Source organism: Dunckerocampus dactyliophorus, chromosome 2 (assembly GCF_027744805.1).
Source record: "Dunckerocampus dactyliophorus isolate RoL2022-P2 chromosome 2, RoL_Ddac_1.1, whole genome shotgun sequence".
NCBI classification, from domain to species: domain Eukaryota; kingdom Metazoa; phylum Chordata; class Actinopteri; order Syngnathiformes; family Syngnathidae; genus Dunckerocampus; species Dunckerocampus dactyliophorus.
Window position 1 is genome coordinate 17042162 of NC_072820.1, and position 23651 is coordinate 17065812.

At 40.4% G+C, this 23651-nt stretch overlaps 2 protein-coding genes across 3 annotated transcripts in view; both read left to right on the forward strand.

The window, feature by feature from the left end:
• cacna1eb (calcium channel, voltage-dependent, R type, alpha 1E subunit b) overlaps positions 1 to 17912 on the forward strand; it is a 66446-nt gene extending 48534 nt beyond the window's left edge. Inside the window, exons 28-48 of one of the 2 annotated variants that reach the window (XM_054758420.1) lie at positions 52 to 212; positions 1933 to 2070; positions 2144 to 2345; positions 2426 to 2590; positions 4542 to 4652; positions 4732 to 4812; positions 4912 to 5031; positions 5105 to 5170; positions 5243 to 5334; positions 5428 to 5602; positions 5684 to 5811; positions 7463 to 7559; positions 7633 to 7738; positions 7840 to 7947; positions 8011 to 8111; positions 8178 to 8284; positions 8366 to 8465; positions 13024 to 13128; positions 15029 to 15161; positions 15257 to 15420; positions 15847 to 17912. In XM_054758420.1, the coding sequence (XP_054614395.1) occupies positions 52 to 212; positions 1933 to 2070; positions 2144 to 2345; positions 2426 to 2590; positions 4542 to 4652; positions 4732 to 4812; positions 4912 to 5031; positions 5105 to 5170; positions 5243 to 5334; positions 5428 to 5602; positions 5684 to 5811; positions 7463 to 7559; positions 7633 to 7738; positions 7840 to 7947; positions 8011 to 8111; positions 8178 to 8284; positions 8366 to 8465; positions 13024 to 13128; positions 15029 to 15161; positions 15257 to 15420; positions 15847 to 16344 (2958 nt within the window). In that variant the 3' untranslated portion in view covers positions 16345 to 17912. The remainder of the gene's footprint in view (positions 1 to 51; positions 213 to 1932; positions 2071 to 2143; positions 2346 to 2425; positions 2591 to 4541; positions 4653 to 4731; positions 4813 to 4911; positions 5032 to 5104; positions 5171 to 5242; positions 5335 to 5427; positions 5603 to 5683; positions 5812 to 7462; positions 7560 to 7632; positions 7739 to 7839; positions 7948 to 8010; positions 8112 to 8177; positions 8285 to 8365; positions 8466 to 13023; positions 13129 to 15028; positions 15162 to 15256; positions 15421 to 15846) is intronic. The other variant, XM_054758429.1, reaches the window with a different exon arrangement.
• A 1276-nt stretch (positions 17913 to 19188) lies between these two features.
• LOC129171023 (RING finger protein 11-like) lies at positions 19189 to 23368 on the forward strand. The gene is made up of 3 exons (XM_054759310.1): positions 19189 to 19818; positions 21353 to 21522; positions 22371 to 23368. Exons 1-3 carry the CDS (start codon positions 19696 to 19698, stop codon positions 22540 to 22542), a joined length of 465 nt encoding a protein of 154 aa, XP_054615285.1. The 5' UTR covers positions 19189 to 19695; the 3' UTR covers positions 22543 to 23368.
• The last annotated feature ends 283 nt before the right edge of the window (positions 23369 to 23651 follow it).

Consider the following 23651-nt stretch of genomic DNA (forward strand, 5'->3'; position numbering starts at 1 on the left):
CGCGTTCATGTGTGATTAATAAACAGTTCCTTCACAAATCTCTCTTTTTAGGCTGTGTTTGATTGTGTGGTGACATCGCTGAAGAATGTCTTCAACATCCTCATAGTCTACCAGCTCTTCATGTTCATCTTTGCCGTCATCGCCGTGCAGCTCTTCAAGGGGAAGTTCTTCTATTGCACCGACAGCTCCATGAACACGGAGAAGGAGTGCCAGTAAGTGCACGGCAAGCCCTTTTTAAGATGATAGAATGCCAGATATGGATGTTAAATGCAGGGTTTGAGTGATTGTAAACAAGGAAAGTCAACACCAGTGGGAATAAGGAGTCCAAAATATACTGTACAAAAATAAAGCCAGAAGAGTCCTGAACTAAGCTGGCATAGTAGTAACAAAAAAAATCACTGCGAAAAATAGAGAGCAGGAAAAAGGCTGAACTAAAGAGGCTGCTGGAAGAAACCCAAGCAGGAATAATTACCCTTAGTAGAACTTGGGACGCCGCTCGAAGAAGTACGCTGGTAAGTAACAAGTAAGTACAATAAGCCACAAATACAATGCCAGAAAGTAAGGACCAGAAGCAGGAGTAGCCACACGAAGCCGGGTAATGCGGCGGCCGTGGTGAGCACGGAGTACAATCTGGCCCTGGAGTGGAGCCTTCCACCGGTTTAAGAACTGTAAGAAGTAAATTGGTTGCAGGTGGGTGTGTCGCCAGCTCAGCCTCAGCAAGGCAGCATGCACTGCAAGGACAAGACAGAGGGCGGCAGCAGAGCGACAACACAGAACATGACACAGTGATGGATTAACCAGCATTATAATCCTCCATTGCTTCCTTCTTTGGCATTTCAACCCTGCAACAACATTTCTTAACACATGTCCAGTTTGACATACTAACTGCTGTAAATTAATCAGTCTTCTGAAAAATTAGATACTAGAAAAACAAATAGTGTAGCTAAGTAACAAGCAAGTGACAGCGTCAGGTATGTTTTTTTTGGCAAGGTAACATAAAGCGCATCAGCATACTGTATTCTCTGTCTGCACAACTTCCTAATTCATTCGGTACACACCAGTAATAACTGCAGTGGGAGCTGTTTCTAATATTTTGGTTACCATATTATGCTGTCATATTGTGCTATGATGAGCAACATGTTACAAACAACTCCCATTATGATGCAGTGTAAACTAAAGCCACAATAGTTTTTCATGCAGCGCAGGTGGAACTTTGTCCTCAAACTTCTACATCTTGACGTTATGGGGTCCCTATCTCACATTTCCTTTCAAACATATATGAATGTTTAAAATGCTGTACTGTACATGATGTGGAAGTACCACATAATGACGTTGGTGTATTTTTGAGTTATCTCTGGTTAAATTTCCTAAATTTCCATGCCACTCCTAAATCTTGTGAACACTCAGGTAAGATAACTTTTAATTTTTGTTAATTTCTCATGTCACAACTTTAGGAAGTCCACATATGGCAACTTACTGAGTGCCCGGTTGTAACCATTGCTCAGTACCATTGAAAATAGCAGCCAGAAAGTGTTTTTTCGGACTTAAGAATTTGGTATCTGTACCGGAATAAGGCAGTGATGGGAAGATTTTTGTTTTTTGGGGAAGTTAAAGACCTACCTCACGGTCACTGCTCCTCTGCTCTCGCCACTTCACGGACAGCTGTTTCATGGGGTTTGGGGAAGATGGAGCAGACCATCAATACCTGACCAATTGCAACAGAGTAGGCGTGGTTAGGAAGGAGGCCGCCAAATCCAAGAGTTTCAGCCAAGAGGAGAATGCAGATTTACCTTGTATGCAATCTTGAGATTTATGAAGTGTTTTATTAAAAGAAACTTATTACTATAGCGCCCCACGGGGCTAAATATCATTTTAAAAGCCCCTGAAATGAACAGGGTAGGACCTCTTTAAATTATGACGTGTCCACCACAGAGGCTACTACATTGACTACAGCAGGGACAAGAAGGAGGTGAAGAGGAGAGAGTGGAAGAGGCACGAGTTCCACTACGACAACGTCTGCTGGGCACTCCTCACTCTCTTCACTGTCTCAACCGGCGAGGGATGGCCTCAGTGAGTCCTCTTTTGTAGAAATGGCATTTGTTTGTTGCATGAATCTTACTTGTCTTCTGTGTCTTCTTCCCAGGGTGCTGCAGCACTCCACCGACGTGACCGAAGAGAGCATGGGGCCGAGTCGAGGCAACCGCATGGAGATGTCCGTTTTTTACGTGGTCTACTTCGTGGTCTTTCCCTTCTTCTTCGTAAACATCTTTGTGGCTCTGATCATCATCACTTTCCAGGAACAGGGCGACAAGATGATTCAGGAGTGCAGTCTAGAGAAGAATGAGGTGCAGCACACTTGTAAATATCTGAGCACATGCTTGGAAATGTTACTAAAACTGTTTTTGTCTCTTTTTGTCTCTTTCAGCGGGCTTGCATTGACTTTACCATCAGTGCCAAGCCCATGACTCGCTACATGCCCCAGAACAGACAAACTTTCCAGTACAGGCTGTGGCACTTTGTGGCATCGCCCTCTTTTGAGTACACCGTGCTGGTCATGATTGCCCTCAACACAGTGGTCCTCATGATGAAGGTAACAACAGCAACACAATATACCATACTGACTCAAATAGTGGCCAAGGACTCAACTACAGAGAGTATCAGTAAGGTATTTATTAGAGAGGTGGCCTTTCCTTATAAAAATGCAACAATATTATATACGTTTTATCATTTTGCAAAAATATTATCTATTTTAATAAATATTAAAGGCAATAATACAGTGGAACTTCAGTTAGCGTATGTCCCAGTTAGCGTGTTTTCTGTTTAATGTAAAAAATTGACGGCAAAATTTGCCTGGGTTTGTGTACATTTTCCGGTTAGCATACAATATGGTGTCTGCATCTGTATCACCACTGTCATATCTTGGCATTAGTTATTTTTTAAATTCAGTATAATTCAATAATATTCAATGTTTCTCACCATCTTGCAACTTCCTTTGACTTCATCCTGGGTTATTTTGCAGCCTTTAACAAAAGAAAAGCAGGGACTTGAGGCAAGAAACACTAGTGAATTCAAGAAATAACTCATAGCAAAACATAGGTAGTGTCCTTGTTGATCTCGCTGCCACATCGTGTCTTTGGTAACAATCATGTCTTTAATGTTCATTTATTCCTTTTATACATCATTTACTATATATGTACTTACAATACAGCCTTCCCTCACAACTTCACGGTTCGAATATCGCTCCCTCAATCTATCGCGTTTTTGATGTCTGTTTTGTGGTTGATTATGGCGTATTATTAGTAAAAAATTATTGAAAGACAAATTATATGTAATATTCTGGTCACTAGGCGTTAGTAATGTTACATTGATGAGACATGACGTTATATTACATTACCTTCACACTGCATGGAGTCAACTATGGCATGTCCGACATGATAGACTGAAAAAAATTCTCCTCCCATTTTGCATGGAAATGGAACATTTTTGGCTTCTTACTTTGTCCTTCTTCCACACGCCATTTGAAACACTTTCTTAAGTTTGGAAGTCAAGTAAAGTAAGTAAATTGGAGAGGCTAACAGCTCAGTAGCCTTCTATGCTAGCGGCGAACGTTTTGCGATTTGGCAAGCATTTTTCTAATTGGATTTGCAGTATATCTATCCATCCATTTTCTATGCTGCTTGTCCTCACTAGGGTCGCGGGTATGCCAGCTGACTTCAGGCGAGAGACGGTGTACACCCTGGACTGGCCGCCAGCCAATCGCAGGGCACATATAGACAAACAAGCATTCACACTCACATTCATACCTATGGACAATTTAGAGTCTCCAATTAACCTAAAATGCATATTTTTGGAATGTGGGAGGATACCAGAGTATCCAGAGAAAACCCACGCACGAGAACATGCAAACTCCACACAGAATTGCCCAAGGGAGGTTTGAACCCTGATCTTCCAGATCTCCTGACTGTGTGGCCAACATGCTAACCACTAGACCACCGTGCAGCACATTTGCCGTATGTGTTATGGCAAAAACTGATTTGGTTAGAGCACGTTTCGGTTAGAGTCGCACTCACTGGAACCGATTAATGATGCTAATCAAGGTTCCATTATATATTACTCTACTCCATTGCGATATTGTATATTATAGTTAGATTATTTTACCAATTTACCTGTATCCTGTAATGAATTACAGCTCTAATTATTATTAATTATTGTTATTTGATATTATATTTGAGGAAATATAGTATTTTTTTTTCATATGCGTGTGCAAAACATCTTTTTGGGACACAAAGCGGGTAAAAGCCTAGGGTCTCGTGGAAATATTAGTACACCAATTCCCATTTCGTTTTGCATCTTACCTTAATCATGTAGTCACACTTACCTCTGTCACTAGATGATATTCCCCCAAACACCAAAATACCATTATTGTACCCACTTGCATACCAACCAGGGGGGAAAAAAGTTCCCTTGTAGCATATTGTTCTGCCTTTACTATCTTATTGACCTTTACCAATAATTCATGTAATCGTTATCTGTTTTTTCAGTACCACTGTGCCCCAACAGCCTATGATACAGTCCTAAAACATCTAAACACAGCATTTACCGTCCTCTTCTCCATGGAGTGCATACTCAAGATTATGGCCTTTGGTTTTGTGGTAAGTAAAGATATGCAAATTCGTTCAATTTCTTGCATTTGTTGCAATTTTAACAATGACGACATTGTATTTCATTCAGAACTATTTTCGAGACACTTGGAATATTTTTGACTTCATCACAGTTCTTGGCAGCATCACTGAGATTGTTGTGGATTTACAGGTGAAACACATTCATCAACACTCTAAATAAAATAATACAAACATTATAAGGGCAATATTTTTGGCATTTTTTTATTCTTCCCTCCTCTTTCTGGTCCAGTCGGTGAACACCATCAACATGAGTTTTCTCAAGCTCTTCCGAACAGCCAGGTTGATCAAACTCCTGAGGCAAGGTTACACCATTCGCATCCTGCTTTGGACCTTTGTACAATCTTTCAAGGTCAGACTTTTTTCATTCAAATGGCAAAATTCTGGCATTTTATTGACAAGTAATTCCATCACCTCTCCAACAGGCGCTCCCTTACGTTTGCCTGCTCATTGCAATGCTTTTCTTCATATACGCCATCATCGGAATGCAGGTATGTCTCTGTTTTAGTCTCTCTCAGATTTTTTTTATTATGGATTGATAATAATATAATGTCTGTCTGCAGGTGTTTGGAAACATCAAGCTGAATGATGAGAGTCATATCAATCAGCACAACAACTTTAAGACCTTCTTCAGTGCTCTCATGCTGCTCTTCAGGTGGGCTTCTGACATTAATGCATGTTTGTGTTCATTCACCAGTTGTCTTAATTGCATGCAAATGAGGTGCTTGCTTACTTTTAAACCTATCAGGAGTGCAACCGGGGAGTCCTGGCAGGAGATTATGCTTTCCTGTCTGTCGGGTCAAGAGTGCGAGCCCGACCCCTCCATTGCCCCCTTCACATTGTCTCCGGACCATGAGGGAGGCTGCGGCACCGACTTTGCCTACTGCTACTTTGTCTCCTTCATCTTCTTTAGCTCCTTCCTGGTCAGAACTCACAGAGTACAGTAAATTGTCACCTATTTTTTAATTTTTATGATTTGTATGGTCCTCTTTTATCACTGCTAGATGTTAAACCTGTTTGTAGCCGTTATTATGGATAACTTTGAGTACCTCACGCGAGACTCCTCAATCCTTGGACCTCATCACTTGGATGAATTTGTCAGAATATGGGGAGAATACGATCGTTTGGCATGGTAAGATCAACACACGACCCATCCATTTTGTTTTTGTATTTGGTGTATTTGTCCATTTATTTTTAGTTTTTAAATTTATTTAGTTATGTATTTTTATTGTCAGTTGACTCACCTCGACCCACAGTTGGGTTCTGGAACCAAATTCCTCTCTGGACCTTATTATTGTAGCCAAAAATTCTGCAGTGGCGAAGCTCTGACGGTGGATGAGTTTCGCCCTGAATTCCTCAAGGCTCTGGATGTCGTGGGACTGTCTTGGTTGAACATTTCTTCAACATTGTGTGGAAGTCGGAAACAGTACATCTGGATTGGCAGACCAGAGTGGTGGTCCCCCTTTTTCAAGTACAGGGGATCGCACAACTCAGCTTCCTTGGGAAAGTCTATTCCAGAGTGGTGGAGAGAACAACCAGTACAACCAGAGCAGGAACCTATTTTGCATTGTCAGCAGTAATTCAAGCCTTGTCCCACTGAACATTGGCCTCCACCAAGGCTGCCGTTTGTCACCGATTCTGTTCATACTTTTCATGGACAGAATTTCTAGGCGCAGCCAAGGTGCCTTAAGATCTAATTTCTGCTCTCTGCGGGTGATGTGGTCCTGATGGCCTCATCAGGCTGTGACCTTACAGCATTTATTAGGGCGGTTTGCAACTGGCCATGGTTCTCTGCCGGAAAAGGTTGGCTCACATCCTTTGGGTTGGGAGTGAGGCCTTGCCTCAGGGAAAGTTGGAGCGTGAGATTGACAGCTGATTGACAGCCGAATTGGCAGCACCTGAGCCGCAAGGCAAAGCTCTCAATTTACCGGTTGATCTACGTTCCCACCCTCACCTATGGTCATGAGCTTTGGGTCATGACCGAAAGAACAAGATTGCGGATATAAGCAGCCGAAATGAATTTCCTTCGTAGGGTGGCTGCACTTACTCTAAAAGATAGGTTGAGGAGCTTGGTCGTCCGAGAGGAGGTCAGAGTAGAGCCGCGGCTCCTTGGCATCGAGAGGAGCCAGTTGAGGTGGCTCTGGCATTTAGTCAGGATGCCTCCTGGACGTCTCCCTGGTTAGATGGTTAGAGGGATTATGTCTCACAGCCGGCCGGGGAACGCCTTGATGTCCCCCTGGCGGAACTGAAAGAGGTGGCCAGAGGCTGGGAAGTCTGGACTTCCTTACTGAGACTGCATGGAGCCCCCGCGACCCGGTCCAGGTTCTTTATTTTTATATTATTGGTATATTATTTATATTATATTATTTATTGATATTATATTATTATTGATATGTATTATTGATATTATTGATAGTGATTTGATATATTCTATGTTTATTATGTTTCATAGTGATATTATAAATAAATAATATCCATCCATCCATTTTCTATGGCGCTTATCCTCACCTGGGTCGCGGTTAAATAATAACAACAAAAATAAAAAAATCATAAAATATGTGTCTGGCTGTGTCAAGTCCAACCTAAGCATTTAATTTTTTGTAAAAGCAAATTTATTGGCAGTGGTGTGCCTAATGATGTGGGCTGTGAGGCTGTATTTGCTACTCCTGACACTCGTCCAGTAGAGGGCAGCAAATGTACTTGAAAAGTCTTTTGTCAGATCACTCAAAGGTAACTTGTCTAACACGTTGTCTGTGTATCTTCTTCCTCATCACGTTCTACAGTGGACGCATCCACTACACGGCCATGTATGAAATGTTAACACACATGTCTCCTCCACTGGGCCTGGGCAAAAAATGTCCTGCCAAGATTGCCTATAAGGTAATTAAAGCTTGGGGATGAGAAGGGTATTAAGAAATGTAAAACTGTCAAATGCTCCATATTTGTCACTCAGAGGTTGGTGCTGATGAACATGCCAGTGGATGAGGATATGACGGTCCACTTCACCTCCACTCTCATGTCACTTATACGCACGGCGCTGGACATCAAAATAGCCCGAGGTAAAGTGATGCGTGTCTCATAATTCACACTGGCCACAACATAAGGTACACCTGTACACTAATAAAAAAGCCATATCAAAATGTGCTCTTTGTGTCTCCAGGTGGTGAGGACCGCATCGCCTTGGATGCTGAACTGCAGAAAGAGATCAGCATCATCTGGCCCTACCTGCCCCAGAAGACTTTGGACCTCCTGGTGCCTATCAACAAAGGTCAGACTCTAAAGCAGCCATGTTAGCATTCAGCGCTGTCAGTACTGATCTTGCTGTTTGCAGACACGGACATGACGGTGGGGAAGATCTATGCCTCCATGATGATCATGGACTACTTCAAACAGAACAAGGCCAAGAAGCTGCGGCAACAGCTGGAAGCTCAGGCAAGTGATTGTGACAAGACATTTTACGACGAAAAAGGCTAATTGGTGGAGTGTGTCTTATATTAGAAGAGCAACCTCATGTTCAAGCGTCTGGATGCGTCCACGCTCCCTGAGGACATCCTGTCCAACACGCAGCCTCTACCCATGATGGCTCACAGTGCTGGCTCGGCCCTGTGTGTTTGTATTTGTACTTTCTGTATATTTATGCATCCTTTCATGTGTTATTTACACGTTTATACATCCGCCCCACATAGGACGAGAGGGGGTTTTGTGGCCTTGAGTCCCATTTCACCTCAGGAGCTATTTTTGCAGTCGATGAGCTCTGATGCTGATGGGAGTCAGCAGCAGAACCTGGTAAGCAAAGAGAAGACAAGTCTTCATATGCCGTATGATGCATTATTTATACTACATGGACAAAAGAATTGTGACACATTTTTTACACAGTTAATCAACCATGAGATAGTCTAGACCAGTGGTTCTCAAAGTACCACTTCAAAAATAATTTGCCTTGCAAATACCATTGTTTTTGCTGCCTCTGCTTATCACCAAAAGAACATTTAATTAGAATTAAATTTCAGCAAATATTTGGTTTAAAAAATGTATTTCATACATATACTGTATATATACTGTAAACATTTGTATTTCAATTATTTTATATTATTTTATTTTTTTCAATCTGGTGTTCTTGCATACTTAGATGGAGCCCGTTTACTATGAGTAGTACTCATACAACAGTTTCAGAATAACCCAGACCACTTAGGTTCTCCTAAATCTTACTTCCTCATCTTAGGAAGACACTTCCGTGCCTAACTTTGCGGGAACAGTTTATCGAATGCGCTTTTCTGTTCCCTGTGTACAAAGCAAGGTCTATCAAGGCATGTTTAGGTGAGTTTGGTGTGAAGATCTCTCAAGCTGACAAGCTTTTTTTCAGTGAAGTGCCCCCTGCAGAATATGTTTGTTCAGCCAAGTGGCCCCTTACAAAAGAACAGCATTGTTGGTTGAAAGAAACAGATGAAAAACTGTAACACTAGCATCACTATCTGATTTAGTACCATCCAAAACAGTGCTCATCTGTAGTGTTCTTGCTTGAAACATTTGGAAATAAAAAATACATTAAAAATATTGTCAGGGGCTTATTTAGTCATTTGGGGGCCCAATTCAAACGTAGTCATTGGGGCCCTCCACATCGTTTTTTTTTTTTTACTGTTTGCAAAATGTGATTATGTAATTCAGGCCACTTTTTTCCTGCTTTTGACTTCTGTTACAGTTATCTGTCAGCTTAAGTTGCTAGTTACATAGCCATGTATATATACCTCCACAAAATCGATTGGAAATATTAATGTTTCTCATCTTCTAACAAGTGTGAATATGAGAACATTTTCCTATTTTCTGAACTAGATGAAGTCCTTAAAATCCTCCTGGGGGATTTTTATTACCTAACAAGTGTATCATCTCAACGCTTTTACTGTAATTGATAAGATCATTAAGCTGCATATAGAATGGTTTACCGCTTTAATACTCACATCTTTGGGATGAAACGTGTCACTCTGAGCTTCATCTACTGCATTCTCCTCGGCTGGCACTGGCAGTAGTGGTGCTTCCGTCCCTGTGTCTACATTTGTTGTGACTGTGAAAAAGATTGACACCTTTGATAGTTTTGATAAAACCTGTTTTCCATCACCTTCTCCTCTTCTACGCTCCACTAGGATAACTCTGCACTCTGCAATAATTTAAATACAAGTAAAGTTTTGTGCACATACAATAATTATCAACTTCAAGTGCCCACTTTGAGGACTATATACTATATATGCTCGGATCGATTTCCGTAAAAAACAAGTGATCGGCACATGCAGATAAACGCCTTTCAAAGCCGACCACAAAAAACGATCGCTGTGCATTTCTGCTGTGTCACGTAAGGCTGCCAACAAAATGACGCGTCTCGTATTGAGCTTGACATAGGCTACGCCAGTCGATGCCAGTGTGGTTGATCACTCCCTTACCAAATCTGTCTCAGTTCGACTATTCTTGCATCTTTGTTTACACACTTTTCTTAGCTGGCTATTGCTGTACTTTGCATTGGTGGCAGTTAGCCTAGCTTCTGGTCTTCGGACTCCAAATGTGACTTTTTACCACAGTGACATTTAGTTTTTAAAACAAACAAGCAATGTAGTTAGTTCAGAGCTCTTTTTTGTCCCACGGTGAAGCCACAAGTGGATGTCATGTTCATGGGGTACGTACTAACTTTTTCAAGTGTCACTGAACAACTTTACTATGTTGTTGTCATTATACTTATTATGTCTTGTCCTCAAAACACTATTTGTGTGTGGGGTTGTTTAATGAACATGAACATGGACAAACTATCACAGAGATCTCCTATCTCGCAAAGTAATTTTGAGTAGCTCACAAAGGCTCAAAGAATATTTGCTTTAACTCTTTTAATTGCAACTGTTGAAGTCAGACTTATATAATGACAAATGAGCACAAAATAGCATAAAGACAATGGCTACATTGTTTGAGCGATCTGCTGGTAAATAAAGTCGTGTACAATTCAAATGTTGCCAGTGTTGCAGGTGTCCATCCATCCATTTTCTATGCTACTTAACTATCCTAACTGACTTCGGGTGAGAGGCCGGGTACACCCTGGACTGGTCGCCAGCCAATCGCAGAGCACATACAGTCCAGTATGAACAAACAACCATTCACACTCCCATTCATACCTATGGACAATTTACAGTCTCCAATTAACCTAACATGCATGTTTTTGGAATGTGGGAGGAAACCGGAGTACCCGGAGAAAACCCACGCACGCACGGGGAGAACATGCAAACTCCACACAGAAATGCCCAAGAGGAGATTCGATAACATGTAATGATCATTTTAGCATATCTGGACCTACACTGGAATGGTTTTAGCGTGTTTAATTTTAAATATTATATGAATAATTAACAATAATAATATCAAAGTGAACATGCAAACTCCACACAGAGATGCTCAAGCGGAGATTCGAAACCAGGTCTTCCCGATCTCCTAACTGTGTGGCCAACATGCTTGGCCACCGTGCGGCAGGTGTCATAAAGCTCTAATAGTGATGAAAGCTGGAAACCTCTGCAACCTGGACACTGAATTTATTGAAAAATAAATTATTGAACAGTTTTTTTCCCATTCCCATATTCGTACTACTCCGTAGCATGCATGAAATAGTGTAAACATTGTTTCGCACAAATAAAGGCAAAAAAAAAACAATCCGCCCAAATGTTTATTTTTTAATATTTACCTATTTGCAAGGTGCTCTTGAAACTGTCTAACGGCGCGCCTGACCAATATCACTCGTCATAAATAAATTGAAAAATGTGCAGTTAATCCATGTGACCGGTATTTTCACTATACAGTATTTATAAACTTTATTCAACGTTGTTTTGTCTGGATTTTATATTGGAAGGACAGGCTCTGGCCACTTGCATTGTGATAGAAAATGGATGGATAGATTAAAATGCATAAGAAAGTTTTAGATTTTGAACGTTGTTTTCAACACTGAAATTTCTGTAATGTTTTACTTTAAAATGTCAGCTAAATTTTTAAATACCGTAAAGCACCGTGTATAAACCGCACCCGTGTCTTAACCGCACCCCCATTTTCAGGCTCACAGCGGGAAAAAAAAATGTTTAGTTAATAAATGCATGCCAACTCTTTCATCTCAAATCAACATGCGTAAAGGTACTAAGCAATTTTTAAAAAGAAGAATAAAGGAGAAATCTGAACTTCGGCATCTAGATCTTTAATATTATGACTAAGCACAGATTAATAATAATAATAATAATAATAATAAATCAAAATAAAGAAATTTGCAATTTTCAGAGATGTTTTGATATCTTATCTTTCACTGCTTCTCTTTTTCTCTATTATTATTTTATTGCATTGCTTCAGTGTGAATTTGAATAAACTCCAACGTTGTATTGTATTTTACATTTGCAATGTTTTAATGGAAGCTTAGGTTAGCTTCAGTGTATATAGAGATCGTTTCACTGTGTGAAAAGTCAGATAAGTTAGTTGCATACACTAGTATTTTCAGCAACTGTACAGCAGAGGGCGCTAAAGTCAAAGCAACTGTCTGACCCACAGACGGCTATTCTAAAATGGACTTCTCGTCAATTTCTGCGTCTGGTCACAGTCCTGTCTTCGTGTATAAATCGCACCCAGATTTTTTGCTTCTTATCAGTGGAAAAAAAGTGCAGTTTATACACGGTGCTTTACGGTAAATGCATTTTATGGTCTTAAGAAAGAGCCACATCTGGTTCCCGAGCCATAGGTTCCCTACCCCTGCTTTAGATGAACGTACAGTCTCCAAAATCTTGCTGAAAGTCTTTCAAGATGATTGCAAGTTATATTTTGTATGGTTGCATTTTCCCATCTCCCTCTGTAGGTGCATTGTGTCCCAATACTTTTGTCCATAAAAAAGCATATGCAAAACAAAGCATTACTGACGTGTAATTCCTTGTCCTTCCCAAACGACTCTCTCGGTTCCCAACAGAATGTGGTTGTCTGTGATCTTTTCAGACAAGCGTGTGTGTGTTGTCTCGACACTGTAGTGGGTCCTCACTTGTTGCCAAAAATGAGTCAAAGTGTTGTAAAGGAGCGTGTAGACAGTCTGTTCTTTGTGTGGCTCTCAAGATGTGAACATGCATGGCTGCATGTTCCTCCAAGAAGGACTCCATCTTTCCCTGTGACTTGTCTTTTTCTGGCTTGTCTCACAAAGCAAGTCAATCTTCTTGTTGTTGACTTGTCTGTTTCTGGCCTGAAATTTGCCCCCAGTGATGGCTTTGATAGGTGACCCCTTGTCCCCGACAAATCAAGGCAAGGACGAGCCTGATTTGTCTCCTCCTCTTGCCTTGCCTGTCTGTGTTTGCTCACCCAGGTGGGCGAGTGCCGTTGGGGGATTGAGGCCACACTCGATCTTCCACTAGGGAGGGGCCTGTGTGTGCGGGCCTCCTCCATGCCCCGCCTGGCTGTAGAGTGGCAGGTACACACTTCCTGCATGACTCTTGCCTCTCTTGCTGGAGATTCACCTTCTTCAGTGGCTGCATGGGCCCCTCCACGACAAAAGTCCAGGCATTTTTTTGGTTGTGATGCTTTGGGAATGTGGTCAAGGCTTAACATTTGGATACTTGGATGTCCAGAGGTGGCTGCAGGGTTCCCACAAATGATTGGAATTTGTTTTTAATGTCTTCAAGGTCTGAAAAGTGGTTGAATTTTAATTAGAATGCTTGAAATTATGAACATTTCTTTTACAATAACTAGATATTCATCTTACAAGTTTGCTTGTTAAGTGAATAAAATTAAACTTAACGTGTGGGCACAAATATGGAAATAAATTATGTATTTCCAATCCCTTTTGCTATTATGAAACACCATTGTGTTTTTTTACAACAAGGGTGTCCAAAATGCGGCCCAGGGCCATTTGCAGTCGCTCAGTTTTTATCCTTCCACATGGAATGTTCTATACAAAGAATTAAAAGGAGGGAGGGAGGGAGGGTTACCTTGAAAAGAGAAAAAGTTGAAATATTGAATGTTTGAACAAGGTATCACCTGCAATTGGCTGGCGACCAGTCCAGAGTATACCCCACCTCTCACCCAAAGTCAGCTTGGATAGGCTCCAGCTTACCCATGGCCCTAATGAGGACAAGCAATACAGAAATTGGATGGATGAACAAGCTATCACATAAACAATCCATCCATCCATTTTCTATACCACTTATCCTCACTAGGGTCACGGGTATGCTGTAGCCTATCCCAGCTGAATTCGGGCGAGAGGCGGGGTACACCCTGGACTGGTCGCCAGTCAATCACAGGGCACATATAGACAAACAACCATTCACACTCCCATTCATACCTATGGACAATTTAGAGTCGCCAATTGAATGTAGGAATGTAGGAGGAAACCGGAGTACCCGGAGTAAACCCACGCACGCACGGGGAGAACATGCAAACTCCACACAGAGATGCCCAACGGAGATTCGATAACATTTAATGATGATCTTAGCATATCTGGACCTATAATGGAATGATTTTAGCATGTTTAATTTTAAATATTATATGAATAATTAACAATAATAATATCAAAGTGACGCCCACATCCTTTGATTTTCCTGTATACATCCCTCGGCAGAAAAGTTTGGACACCCTTGGTTTATAGCATAATAGTGTCTGTAAATAACACATTTTGATATTGTGGGTATCCTATAAATATAAATATATAAAAATAAATAGTGATATTTGACTAATTGAAAATAATTAGCTTTTTGCATGGTGAAATAAAATTAATACAAATATATAAATACAAATAGCGTTGAAAATATAAATATAAAAAGTGAAAGTAAAATGTATGCTATAGTAATATTTTCTAAAAAAAAAAAAAAATTAATTCAAATGAAATATTGTCATTCACACTGCCTTTGTTATTCAAAAAAATATTGAAGTTGTTTTTCGACTTGTTGTTAAATCACCTCTGCTGTTGTACAAAAGCACAAATACATTTTTTGGAAGATTTATTGTGACTAAAGAAAAAAAAAAAGATGTACATTTGGATACACTTGCAAATATGTATATGTATTAACTATATATATTGTAACTTCCCTTTAAAAACAATTTTGAGTACATAAAATCTATATATTCGAGTATTGTTAGTATGGAATTTGGCGCAGAGATTGGTGGTTGGAAATGTTTGCGAATTGCTGTTGGCAATCTTTTACATTTCTGCTGTATTTCTGTACTTCTTTACAAATAGCTATCTGACTGCTTGCTAGTGCTTGAGTTTGAGCAGAGAAAAGGTGCATGCATGGAACCACGACCCAGCATGCATGGGAAACGTCCTATAATCTGAATGATCTCATTGTAATGCTTGTATTTGTGCATGTTTGCAGACGGAGGCTGCAGGCGGTTCAATGAAGCGTTCCGCCTCCACCGTGGCCGACCACCGGGTCAACGGTCTTTGGCAGGAGGAGAAAAGTCCCGAGAGGTTTTATCGACCTCGCCACAAAAGCTACAAGGCCGCAGGTCAGTCCTGCTGTTGTTATGACATCATCTTCAAGTCCTCTATCATCTATTCTGTACTTAAGTAACAATTTCAACCTGTTTTGCCATCACTGTAGTGTCTCGGTCTGAGCACTGGCAGCAGGGCGACAAAGAGAGAGGTCGATCCAAGGAGCGCTGCCACCTTCTGTCTCCGGACGCATCCCGTTGCAACTCTGAGGAACGTAGTTTGCAGCCGTCACGCTCCTCCAGTGTGGAGAGGACACACCCCAGAGACAAACAGGTATACAAAACATGTGTACTTGTATAAGTCATAAATACCACAAGTATGGGGACACCTGGCCATTGCAAGAAGTGAAAATGAAAGCAAATATGCAGTTACAGTGTGCAGTCCAACTTCAAGTCTTCTGAGTGTGTCTTTGGGAATGTTTGTCCAGTCAGAAGAGGATTTGGGATTAGGGTTGTCAAGTTGTTACACACCAGACTCATCCAAACATGCCTTTATGGGTCTTCTAAACAGGGACAGAATTGTTTCCACATAATTGAAAGCATAAAGTTGTCCAAAATGTCTTCCAAATATGAAAAATGAACATTCAGGTGGCATGCAAGAGGTGGAACCCAACCGCTATTTGATTAATTAAGAGGCCTCCAATTATTTTGTCCCTATAATGTTTAAAATACTGATTGTCATTATTTCTACCGTCCTCAGGGTAACAGCTCAGACAGCCCTGTGCCCTCCACATCCGAGTCTAGCACCCCCAGTGTCCGTCGACCCTCATCGCAAACCCCAACCCGCTCTCGCCCTCACATCTCCTACTCCCCCCTGGTGTGCCGCACCGACCCCTCTATCGGCGAAGACGACGAGCAAGGCAGCCCGGAGACCGAAAGGCAAGACCAAGTGATGGGCGAAAGAGGGGGCGAGGTGGGCCACCACCCTTCCCCGCCTCGCCGCTACCCATCCGAGCCCTTCCTGGCCTCCCAAGAGGAGGACCACAGCCCGGATCCCACTGGCCCCATGGAGACGTTGACCTTCGAGGCGGCCGTGGCCTGCAGCCTGGGACGCTCAAACACTGTCAGCTCGGGGCGCCCTCACTTGCGGACTGGCTGGCAGGTCCCCAACGGACACTTCCGAAAGCGTCTGGCACAGACGGCCTCGGTGGCGGGCTGCGACCCGCTCAGTGACACAGAGGAGGACGACAGGTGCTAGGAAACGAGAAGACGGTGACTCTTTGCTGCAATGTACAGCGTTGTCTTAGTTACAGTACATTGACACCATGTGTGGACCAGCCCAAAACAACACGGAACACTTCTTCCTGGAATTGTAGTTGCTGATTCACACAAAACACTGTAAAAAAAAAAAAAAGTTTACTTCCTGCCTTGTACTGATGATAGAGTACTGTACTTTAATTCAGACACCAACAGGATGGAGGAATCGTGCAAAAGTCTTGGGCCACCACTAAAAAAAAAACATATCATTGTCCACGAAACTTTGTATGGGGTGGACAAGTTTGGTGAGGATTTGGATTAAGGTGCAGAGTCAACCATCACACGTTGGCCAAGTGGCTAGCATGTTGGCCACACAGTCAGGAGATCAGGAACACCTGGGTTTGAATTTCCGCTTGGGCATCTCTTTGCATGTGCAAATTTGCTCACTGGTCCGTGTGGGTTTTCTCCGGGTATTCTGGTTTCCTCCCACATTCCAAAAACATGCATGTTAGGTTAATTGGAGACTCTAAATTGTCCATAGGTATCAATGGGAGCGTGATCAATTGTTTGAATGATATGTCCAGGGTGTACCCCGCCTCTCGCCCGAAGCTAGAACATACCCCTGCGACCCATATTAGGATAGAAAATGGATGGATGGAGGCACCCACCAAAATCATAGTGGTACGATCATGTCTGTTTGTCATCATGAACCAGAAAGTAGCCTGCTACCTAACAAACAGAGGGATAATGTTTGTATCCATCTAGTTGTGGCTTAAGACTTTTGGTGAGCTCTGCACACAAATGATTAAACGCCAATAGATGTTTTTATCAGCAATGATTATTTCCGGATGATTTACCGACAAAACTTTCCTATAAATCTTTGTAAATACATTGTGATCGTCAATGCATACAAGAAGCTGACACAACGCAATCTCTCACTTTTCCAGACATACTATATAGACAATTAACAACAACAATGCTGGATTTTTTTCTACAATATGATTGAATGTGCATGGGGTGTGAGGGGCGGGAAGCGTTATTTCTGTTTTATCAATAACTTGTGAGATAAGAATGCACTCATAGAATATGCTTATTTGTTATTTAAACCAGCATTGTTGCTCAATGATGCCTCCACCAACTCTTGAACCTTTAAACACTTTTTACATTGTCATTCCTGTTTGTTTTTTGCCAGTCGACACCCTTTACCAATGGAATCTATCAGAAACACTTCATTTATTTACATTTTCTTGTGAATACTGTATAACCACTGCAGACAATGACTGTAGACAGACACACCATATACATTTCCTACGCAAGTAAACAATACTCTTATTGCTTACTAGTAATGTACAGGGGTTGTTTGTAACATTTAGAGAGAATAAAGAGCGAAAGGCTGGCAAGCTTTATAAGTAAAGCATTTTTTGAATGTGTATTTGTTTTAATCACATGGGACAAGGCCAAATTTGTGAAAATCACATAAAAAAAGATAGATTTGTATAATGAGTTCCTGGAAAAAAAAATACTTGTTGGTTTTTAAGTGTATAATAGCTGTAAATACAAATAAATGTGTCCTTAAGTCTACCTGTGTGTATTTATTGAGCATTGCACAACAGTAAAGATTCAAAAATATGAGTCATAGTTTAATAGAGCCACACTGATAATGACACACCAATACCTAGTCATATGTTTATTATTCCAGTAAAAGCAGGAGGAACAGTAGAAAACACTACAGAATTTTTTTATTTTATATTACTTTTCATGTGTGCATTGTGTTTGGATCAAATTTGCTTGCTGGTCTGAGATCTTGAAATGGCTATGCATATACGTTCATTATAGTTCTCGCACTGATTACTGTAACGCCCTGTTGGTATCAATACAGTCTTTACTGAAACGTCTACAACTGGTGTTGGTCAAAAGGCTGCTGCGCCCCTTTTGACCAACACTTTTATACAGAGCTATATCACTCCAGTTCTGCGCTCTCTGCACTGGCTTCTAGTCCGCTTCAGAGTTAGTTTTTTTTTTTTTTTTTTTACTTTTTATGTGTGTTATTAAGGCAGTGCATTTGGCCCATATTTTATTTATACTTTATCTATTGTTTTTTTTTATTTATTGTTTTATTGTTGTCCATTAGTATGAATGTGTGTGTGAATGGTTGTTTGTCTATATGTGCCCTGTGATTGGCTGGCGACCAGTCCAGGGTGTACCCCGCCTGTCGCCCGAAGTCAGCTGGGATAGGCTCCAGCATGCCCCCGCGACCCTAATGAGGATGAAGCGGTATCAAAAATGGATGGATGGATGGATGTTTTATTGTTTTTATCTATTGTTTTATTACATTATGTTTTTAGACTGTTTATCTTGCACTGTTGTCCAGCACTTTGGTTCAGCTGTATAAATAGTGATTGATTTTCAATGACATTTTTTACTTGATACCAATTTTATTTTATAAAGCAGTTTAACAACAACCAAAGTTAAAACTGGTGTGCTGTACATCAAACATAATTATATACAGAGGGAAATTAAAATATAAGAACACAGTTAAGAAACACTTTATATTGTACATATTTTATGGACAACTACTTGTGGTTGGTTGGTTAAACACATCACACCATCACCAACGAAGACAATAAGATAATAAGATACATAAGATAAATACGAAGCAACAAAATTATAAAATACATTCCTATGTTACAAAACAACAGAAAAAGTATAACATAAATTCGTTTTTATGTCCTCTTCGTCATAAATTTACGTGTATTACACATACACTTTATGTTGTAATTGGAAAAGGGGTGGGACTTGGGCATTGTTTTGGATCTGGTGAAACGAGCCAATCACATGAAAGATGTATATCATGACGTCATATCCAAACGACACTTTAGCATGTCGGGTTGAAGAAAGGAGCTAGCAAGACAAGGCAGCTTCAAAGTCTTGACAAAAGTGTTAGTCGTGGAGCTGTCGATGCTGTTTGAGCTTTAGACTGTTTAATTTAACAGTGACAGTGAGGTTTGTCGTATACATTTAGCACAGAATTCGATCCAAGTGTAAAAATGAGCGTCGCCAATCGAGGAAGTCACCCAGCTTGTGGACAAAAGTAGCTAGCTAGCCGTTAGCAGGAGTTCTGTTGTTTTGGGTTTGAGGTGGATGTTTTTTGTGGAAACATGAGCTGAAACTTTTGAACAACGAACTCTGAAAACTCTCCACGGGAGTTGCATAAACATGCGTAGGGTGTCTTTGGAGTGAATTAGCCCCGTTTTCTGTGACATCAGAATAAAAACAACGAGCTACCGCGGGCGTCGTTAGTATTTCAAGAGCTCTTTTTTGTGGAAACCCTGGACCAGGAGTAGATTAAAAAATGGGGAACTGCCTGAAATCCCCGACATCGGACGACATCTCTCTGCTTCATGAAACCCAGTCGGACAGGGCGAGTTTAGGAGACGTGACGGATGCAGACCTGGAGCCACCTCCGCCTTACCAGGTGAGCGTTTGCTATTTGCAAGTTTCGTTATTCAGTAACAACTTTATTCGCTCGATAAGACTGCCAAAAATACTAGTTCTATTAATCCTACTGTAATTTAACTGAATACAGAGGGAACGAAATAAAGTACATTTGGTCCTATACAGTGAATTTCTCTTGGAGATTATTAAAAAGGTGTCTGTCTACATTACAGCATGTCATAACAATGCCAAGGCGATATCCCACAACTATGCCCCCTTGTGGCAGTGGGCAGTATAGGAGATGACATCAGAGCAATCTGATTAGATGCTTAGTCGGTGACATCATGCTATGGTCATTTTTTTATGAGCTCGTGTTTCATATACTTGTATAAGTCCAATCTTTAAGAAAATAGCAAGTAATAAAGTGACATGAAGTGACAAATGCCAAAGCGGTTTAGAATATTTTCAACATTTAAGACAGGACAAAGAAAAGCAAATACAAATGACCTCCTGTGATCTCCAATACGTTGACAAGTTTGTTGTGAGTTTTTCCATAGCTTTTCCATTGGCTCCTGTCAAATAAAGAGCTACCTGGTCCTCATGGACTTGTGCGTGCCACAATATGCCATTTTATGACGTGGACATGTGCGTCTTATAGTCCGGTGAGGCATATATACTGTATATGAACAGATCCTTTTCCTCTGTAATTATAGTTTAGCAACAGTCAAGACACCTTTTCAACCCACACAACATACTTCCGGCCTTCAAAATAAAAACTCCGTTGGCCATATCCTGTTTACTTATAACAAAATAAGGGTGTGTCAAAACATAGCTTACACCAGCATTGAGGCAGCAAACAAAGTATACTAGTGCTAAGTGATAACATTAGCCCGTGTACTTTCACAAGTGGATTGATTGTGTATGTTTAAGTGGCTGCAGCATCACACATTCACTAACACAACATATGTGGAAATGTTTTTTCATTAGCTTTTCAAAAGTAAACATCTTTTGAGAAAGTCTACTCCTGTTGAAAGAAATGTCATAACATTTATATTCAAGTTGAATATTTGTATATTTATATATTAGGTGAAAATAGCCCTGTGAGAAATTCATATTAAAAAAAAAAGTTCATAGCATTAAACAATTCGTGGAGAAGTTCAGACATTTCATTTCTGATTAGCGCCCTCATTTAAACCATGCAAACTTTTATGACCCTTGCTCTTAAAAGCATTGGAATCGAGACTCATTAGGAACTGGAATCAAATATGATGGATTATTGATACGCTCTCACCTTGTATCATTCTTTTTATTATTATTTAAATTAAGGATAACAGACATTATATACGCTTTAACTATGACAATATGCAACCTTCAGAATTGGTTGGATGTATATGACTTACATCATGTTGCCTCCAGCATTGTGCGATCAACATCTGTCCCACTTTCAATGTGACCGGCTTTTCAGGAATGGCCACGACACTCCTGATTAGCTGAGCCTAGGCGTGACTAGTCTGACCGCTTTATATTGTCAACTTAAGTTGACAAGATGTGGATAATCGCTGGTGTGTCAACAGGAGCAGGCTCACATGCCAATGTACCATCCCACGCCCAGCCAGACCCGTCTAGCCACCCAGCTGACAGAGGAGGAGCAGATCCGCATCGCCCAGCGTATTGGACTGATCCAGCACCTGCCCAAAGGCGTTTATGACGGAGGGCAAGATGGCTCGGAGAAAAAGATCAGAGAGTAAGGAGTGGAGGCTTAAATATTTTGTCTACTATTTGAATGAATGATGTGGTCAAAATGTGCTCATTAGGACTAAATTTGCTCTTTATATATAGTCACCACTTTATTAGGTACACATACACAATCAACACAATCAAAATTTCTGCCTAATACTGTATTATGGCGAATCAATGTGTACACATAGGGGAGCAGCACCAGTGGGAAAATGTTATTGTTTTTGATTGGTTCTGCCAGTCAGGTCATTGATGCCGCCCACACCTCTTTAATTAATGGGTGACTTGGGAAGATTCATTAAATTCAGGTTGCTTTTAGAAAAGAGCTTTTAATGGTGTCTTTTCAATGTGCTACAGTATCAAGAAACATAATTACATAATGAAAAGTCCCATTAAGTAATCCAAAAAGCCATCAAATAAAAATGCCTTTTAAATAGGAATAAAAAGGCCATGAACTATATCAATGGTTTGTAGTAAAGGGTTGTAAATTAATTGATAGTTTCACTGTAATTATTTAATATATTTATTTAATCTAATTCACTGTAATTATTGAATGTTAAATTATTCACAGATGTATTTGTTATGGAGAATTTAAGACATTTTATCATTTTAATTTTATATTTGAATTATACATATATGTGGCTTTATATTTAATTTGAGCACAAAAACCCTAAATACTAATAAGCAAAAAAAAAAAAAAAGTACATTGGATTAGTGTGGATGCTTTTTTGTGTTTTTAGTTTGCTGGAAAGTTTCAATAAATTGACAGGATCTTGAATTCCCTGCATGCTTGTCCATGTCTTGCTGCTGTTTTTCCCAATAGACCTAAAAATGAACCCGCGCTGTGTTTTGCAGGTGCGTGATCTGCATGCTGGACTTTGTCTACGGCGACCCAGTGCGGTTCCTGCCGTGCATGCACATCTACCACATGGACTGTATTGACGACTGGCTTATGAGGTCCTTCACCTGCCCCTCCTGCATGGAGCCCGTCGACGCCGCCCTGCTGTCCACCTATGAGACCAACTGATACTCTCTGAATTTAAAAACAACACAAAAAAGGTTGGCTGTTGTCTTGTCTTGCACTTTCAAATAAAGAAACCCGTAACAAAGTTCCACAATACTAGATTTGTGTGCGCCACTTGAGCCGGCCTCAGTGGTCACTTTACTGTAAATTATTGACCATCAGAAGTGCAACGTAACAAAAAAAACGAACAATTATTAGCTGAAATACTATTTATGAATACTGATTGGCTGTCATGTATCATTGCCTTACACAGGAATATAATCCATAGGAAATATGTAAATGAAAAAGTACACAGAAAATACTGTATAAGCATACATAAGTTGTGAATGTTATTTGGTTGTGTGTGTAAATAAAGCAGCCAGTGTAAAGGGCTCTGATTGCATGAGAAGGTGGATCACAACTTTCACTTTCATCTGATCCACAGATTTGCACTTTATTTCTGTAAAAAAAATATATATATATGCGTGTGTGTATCTACATGTGTGTGTGTGTGTGTGTGTGTGTATATATAAACTGCCACCATATATATAAACTGCCACCAAGTTTTTGCTCAGTGTGCAGACAGAAGTTTGCTCATCACTTTCATTCGATTCCGCAGTTATATTATTCAATCTTTATTTGGGTTGCTATTATTTACTGTTGTTGTTGCATTTAGACTTAGTTTAAACATCTAACGGTGCAAACAAGTTCCAAATTAGTTTTTCATTGAGTCTAATTTGCTTTTACTGTTTTTAAACTCGTCCTTAATGATCATGTTTCATGTAATATTTGTTTACAAACCAGCTCTAGTGTGTGTGTGTGTGTGTGTGTGTGTGAAGGGGAAAAAAAATACAATAAATATGGAAAAAAAATAATCCTCTTGTATTATATTTCTAATCTGCAGCCAAGTGTAACGAAATACTTCATTAGGTACTTCTGCACAATTGGAAAGTATACACAAGCACCATCAAAAGGTGTGTACAACTGCAATAACCATATTGTTTAATTTATACCTCTCTGACAGTGTTAATCAAAATTGAGTTTATTCTTATCCAAACTTTGAATCAGATGCCATTTGCTTTTTAAGAAATTATGTGTTGCATTCAGGGACCTCACGTCCATCTTGATTGCAA

Coding starts and splice junctions, on each gene's coding strand:
- LOC129171023 (XM_054759310.1), top strand. CDS start 19,696: ATGGGGAACTGCCTGAAATCCCCGACATCGGACGACATCTCTCTGCTT. Junction 19,819..21,352: donor AGCCACCTCCGCCTTACCAG/GTGAGCGTTTGC, acceptor GTGTGTCAACAG/GAGCAGGCTCACATGCCAAT. Junction 21,523..22,370: donor TCGGAGAAAAAGATCAGAGA/GTAAGGAGTGGA, acceptor TGTGTTTTGCAG/GTGCGTGATCTGCATGCTGG.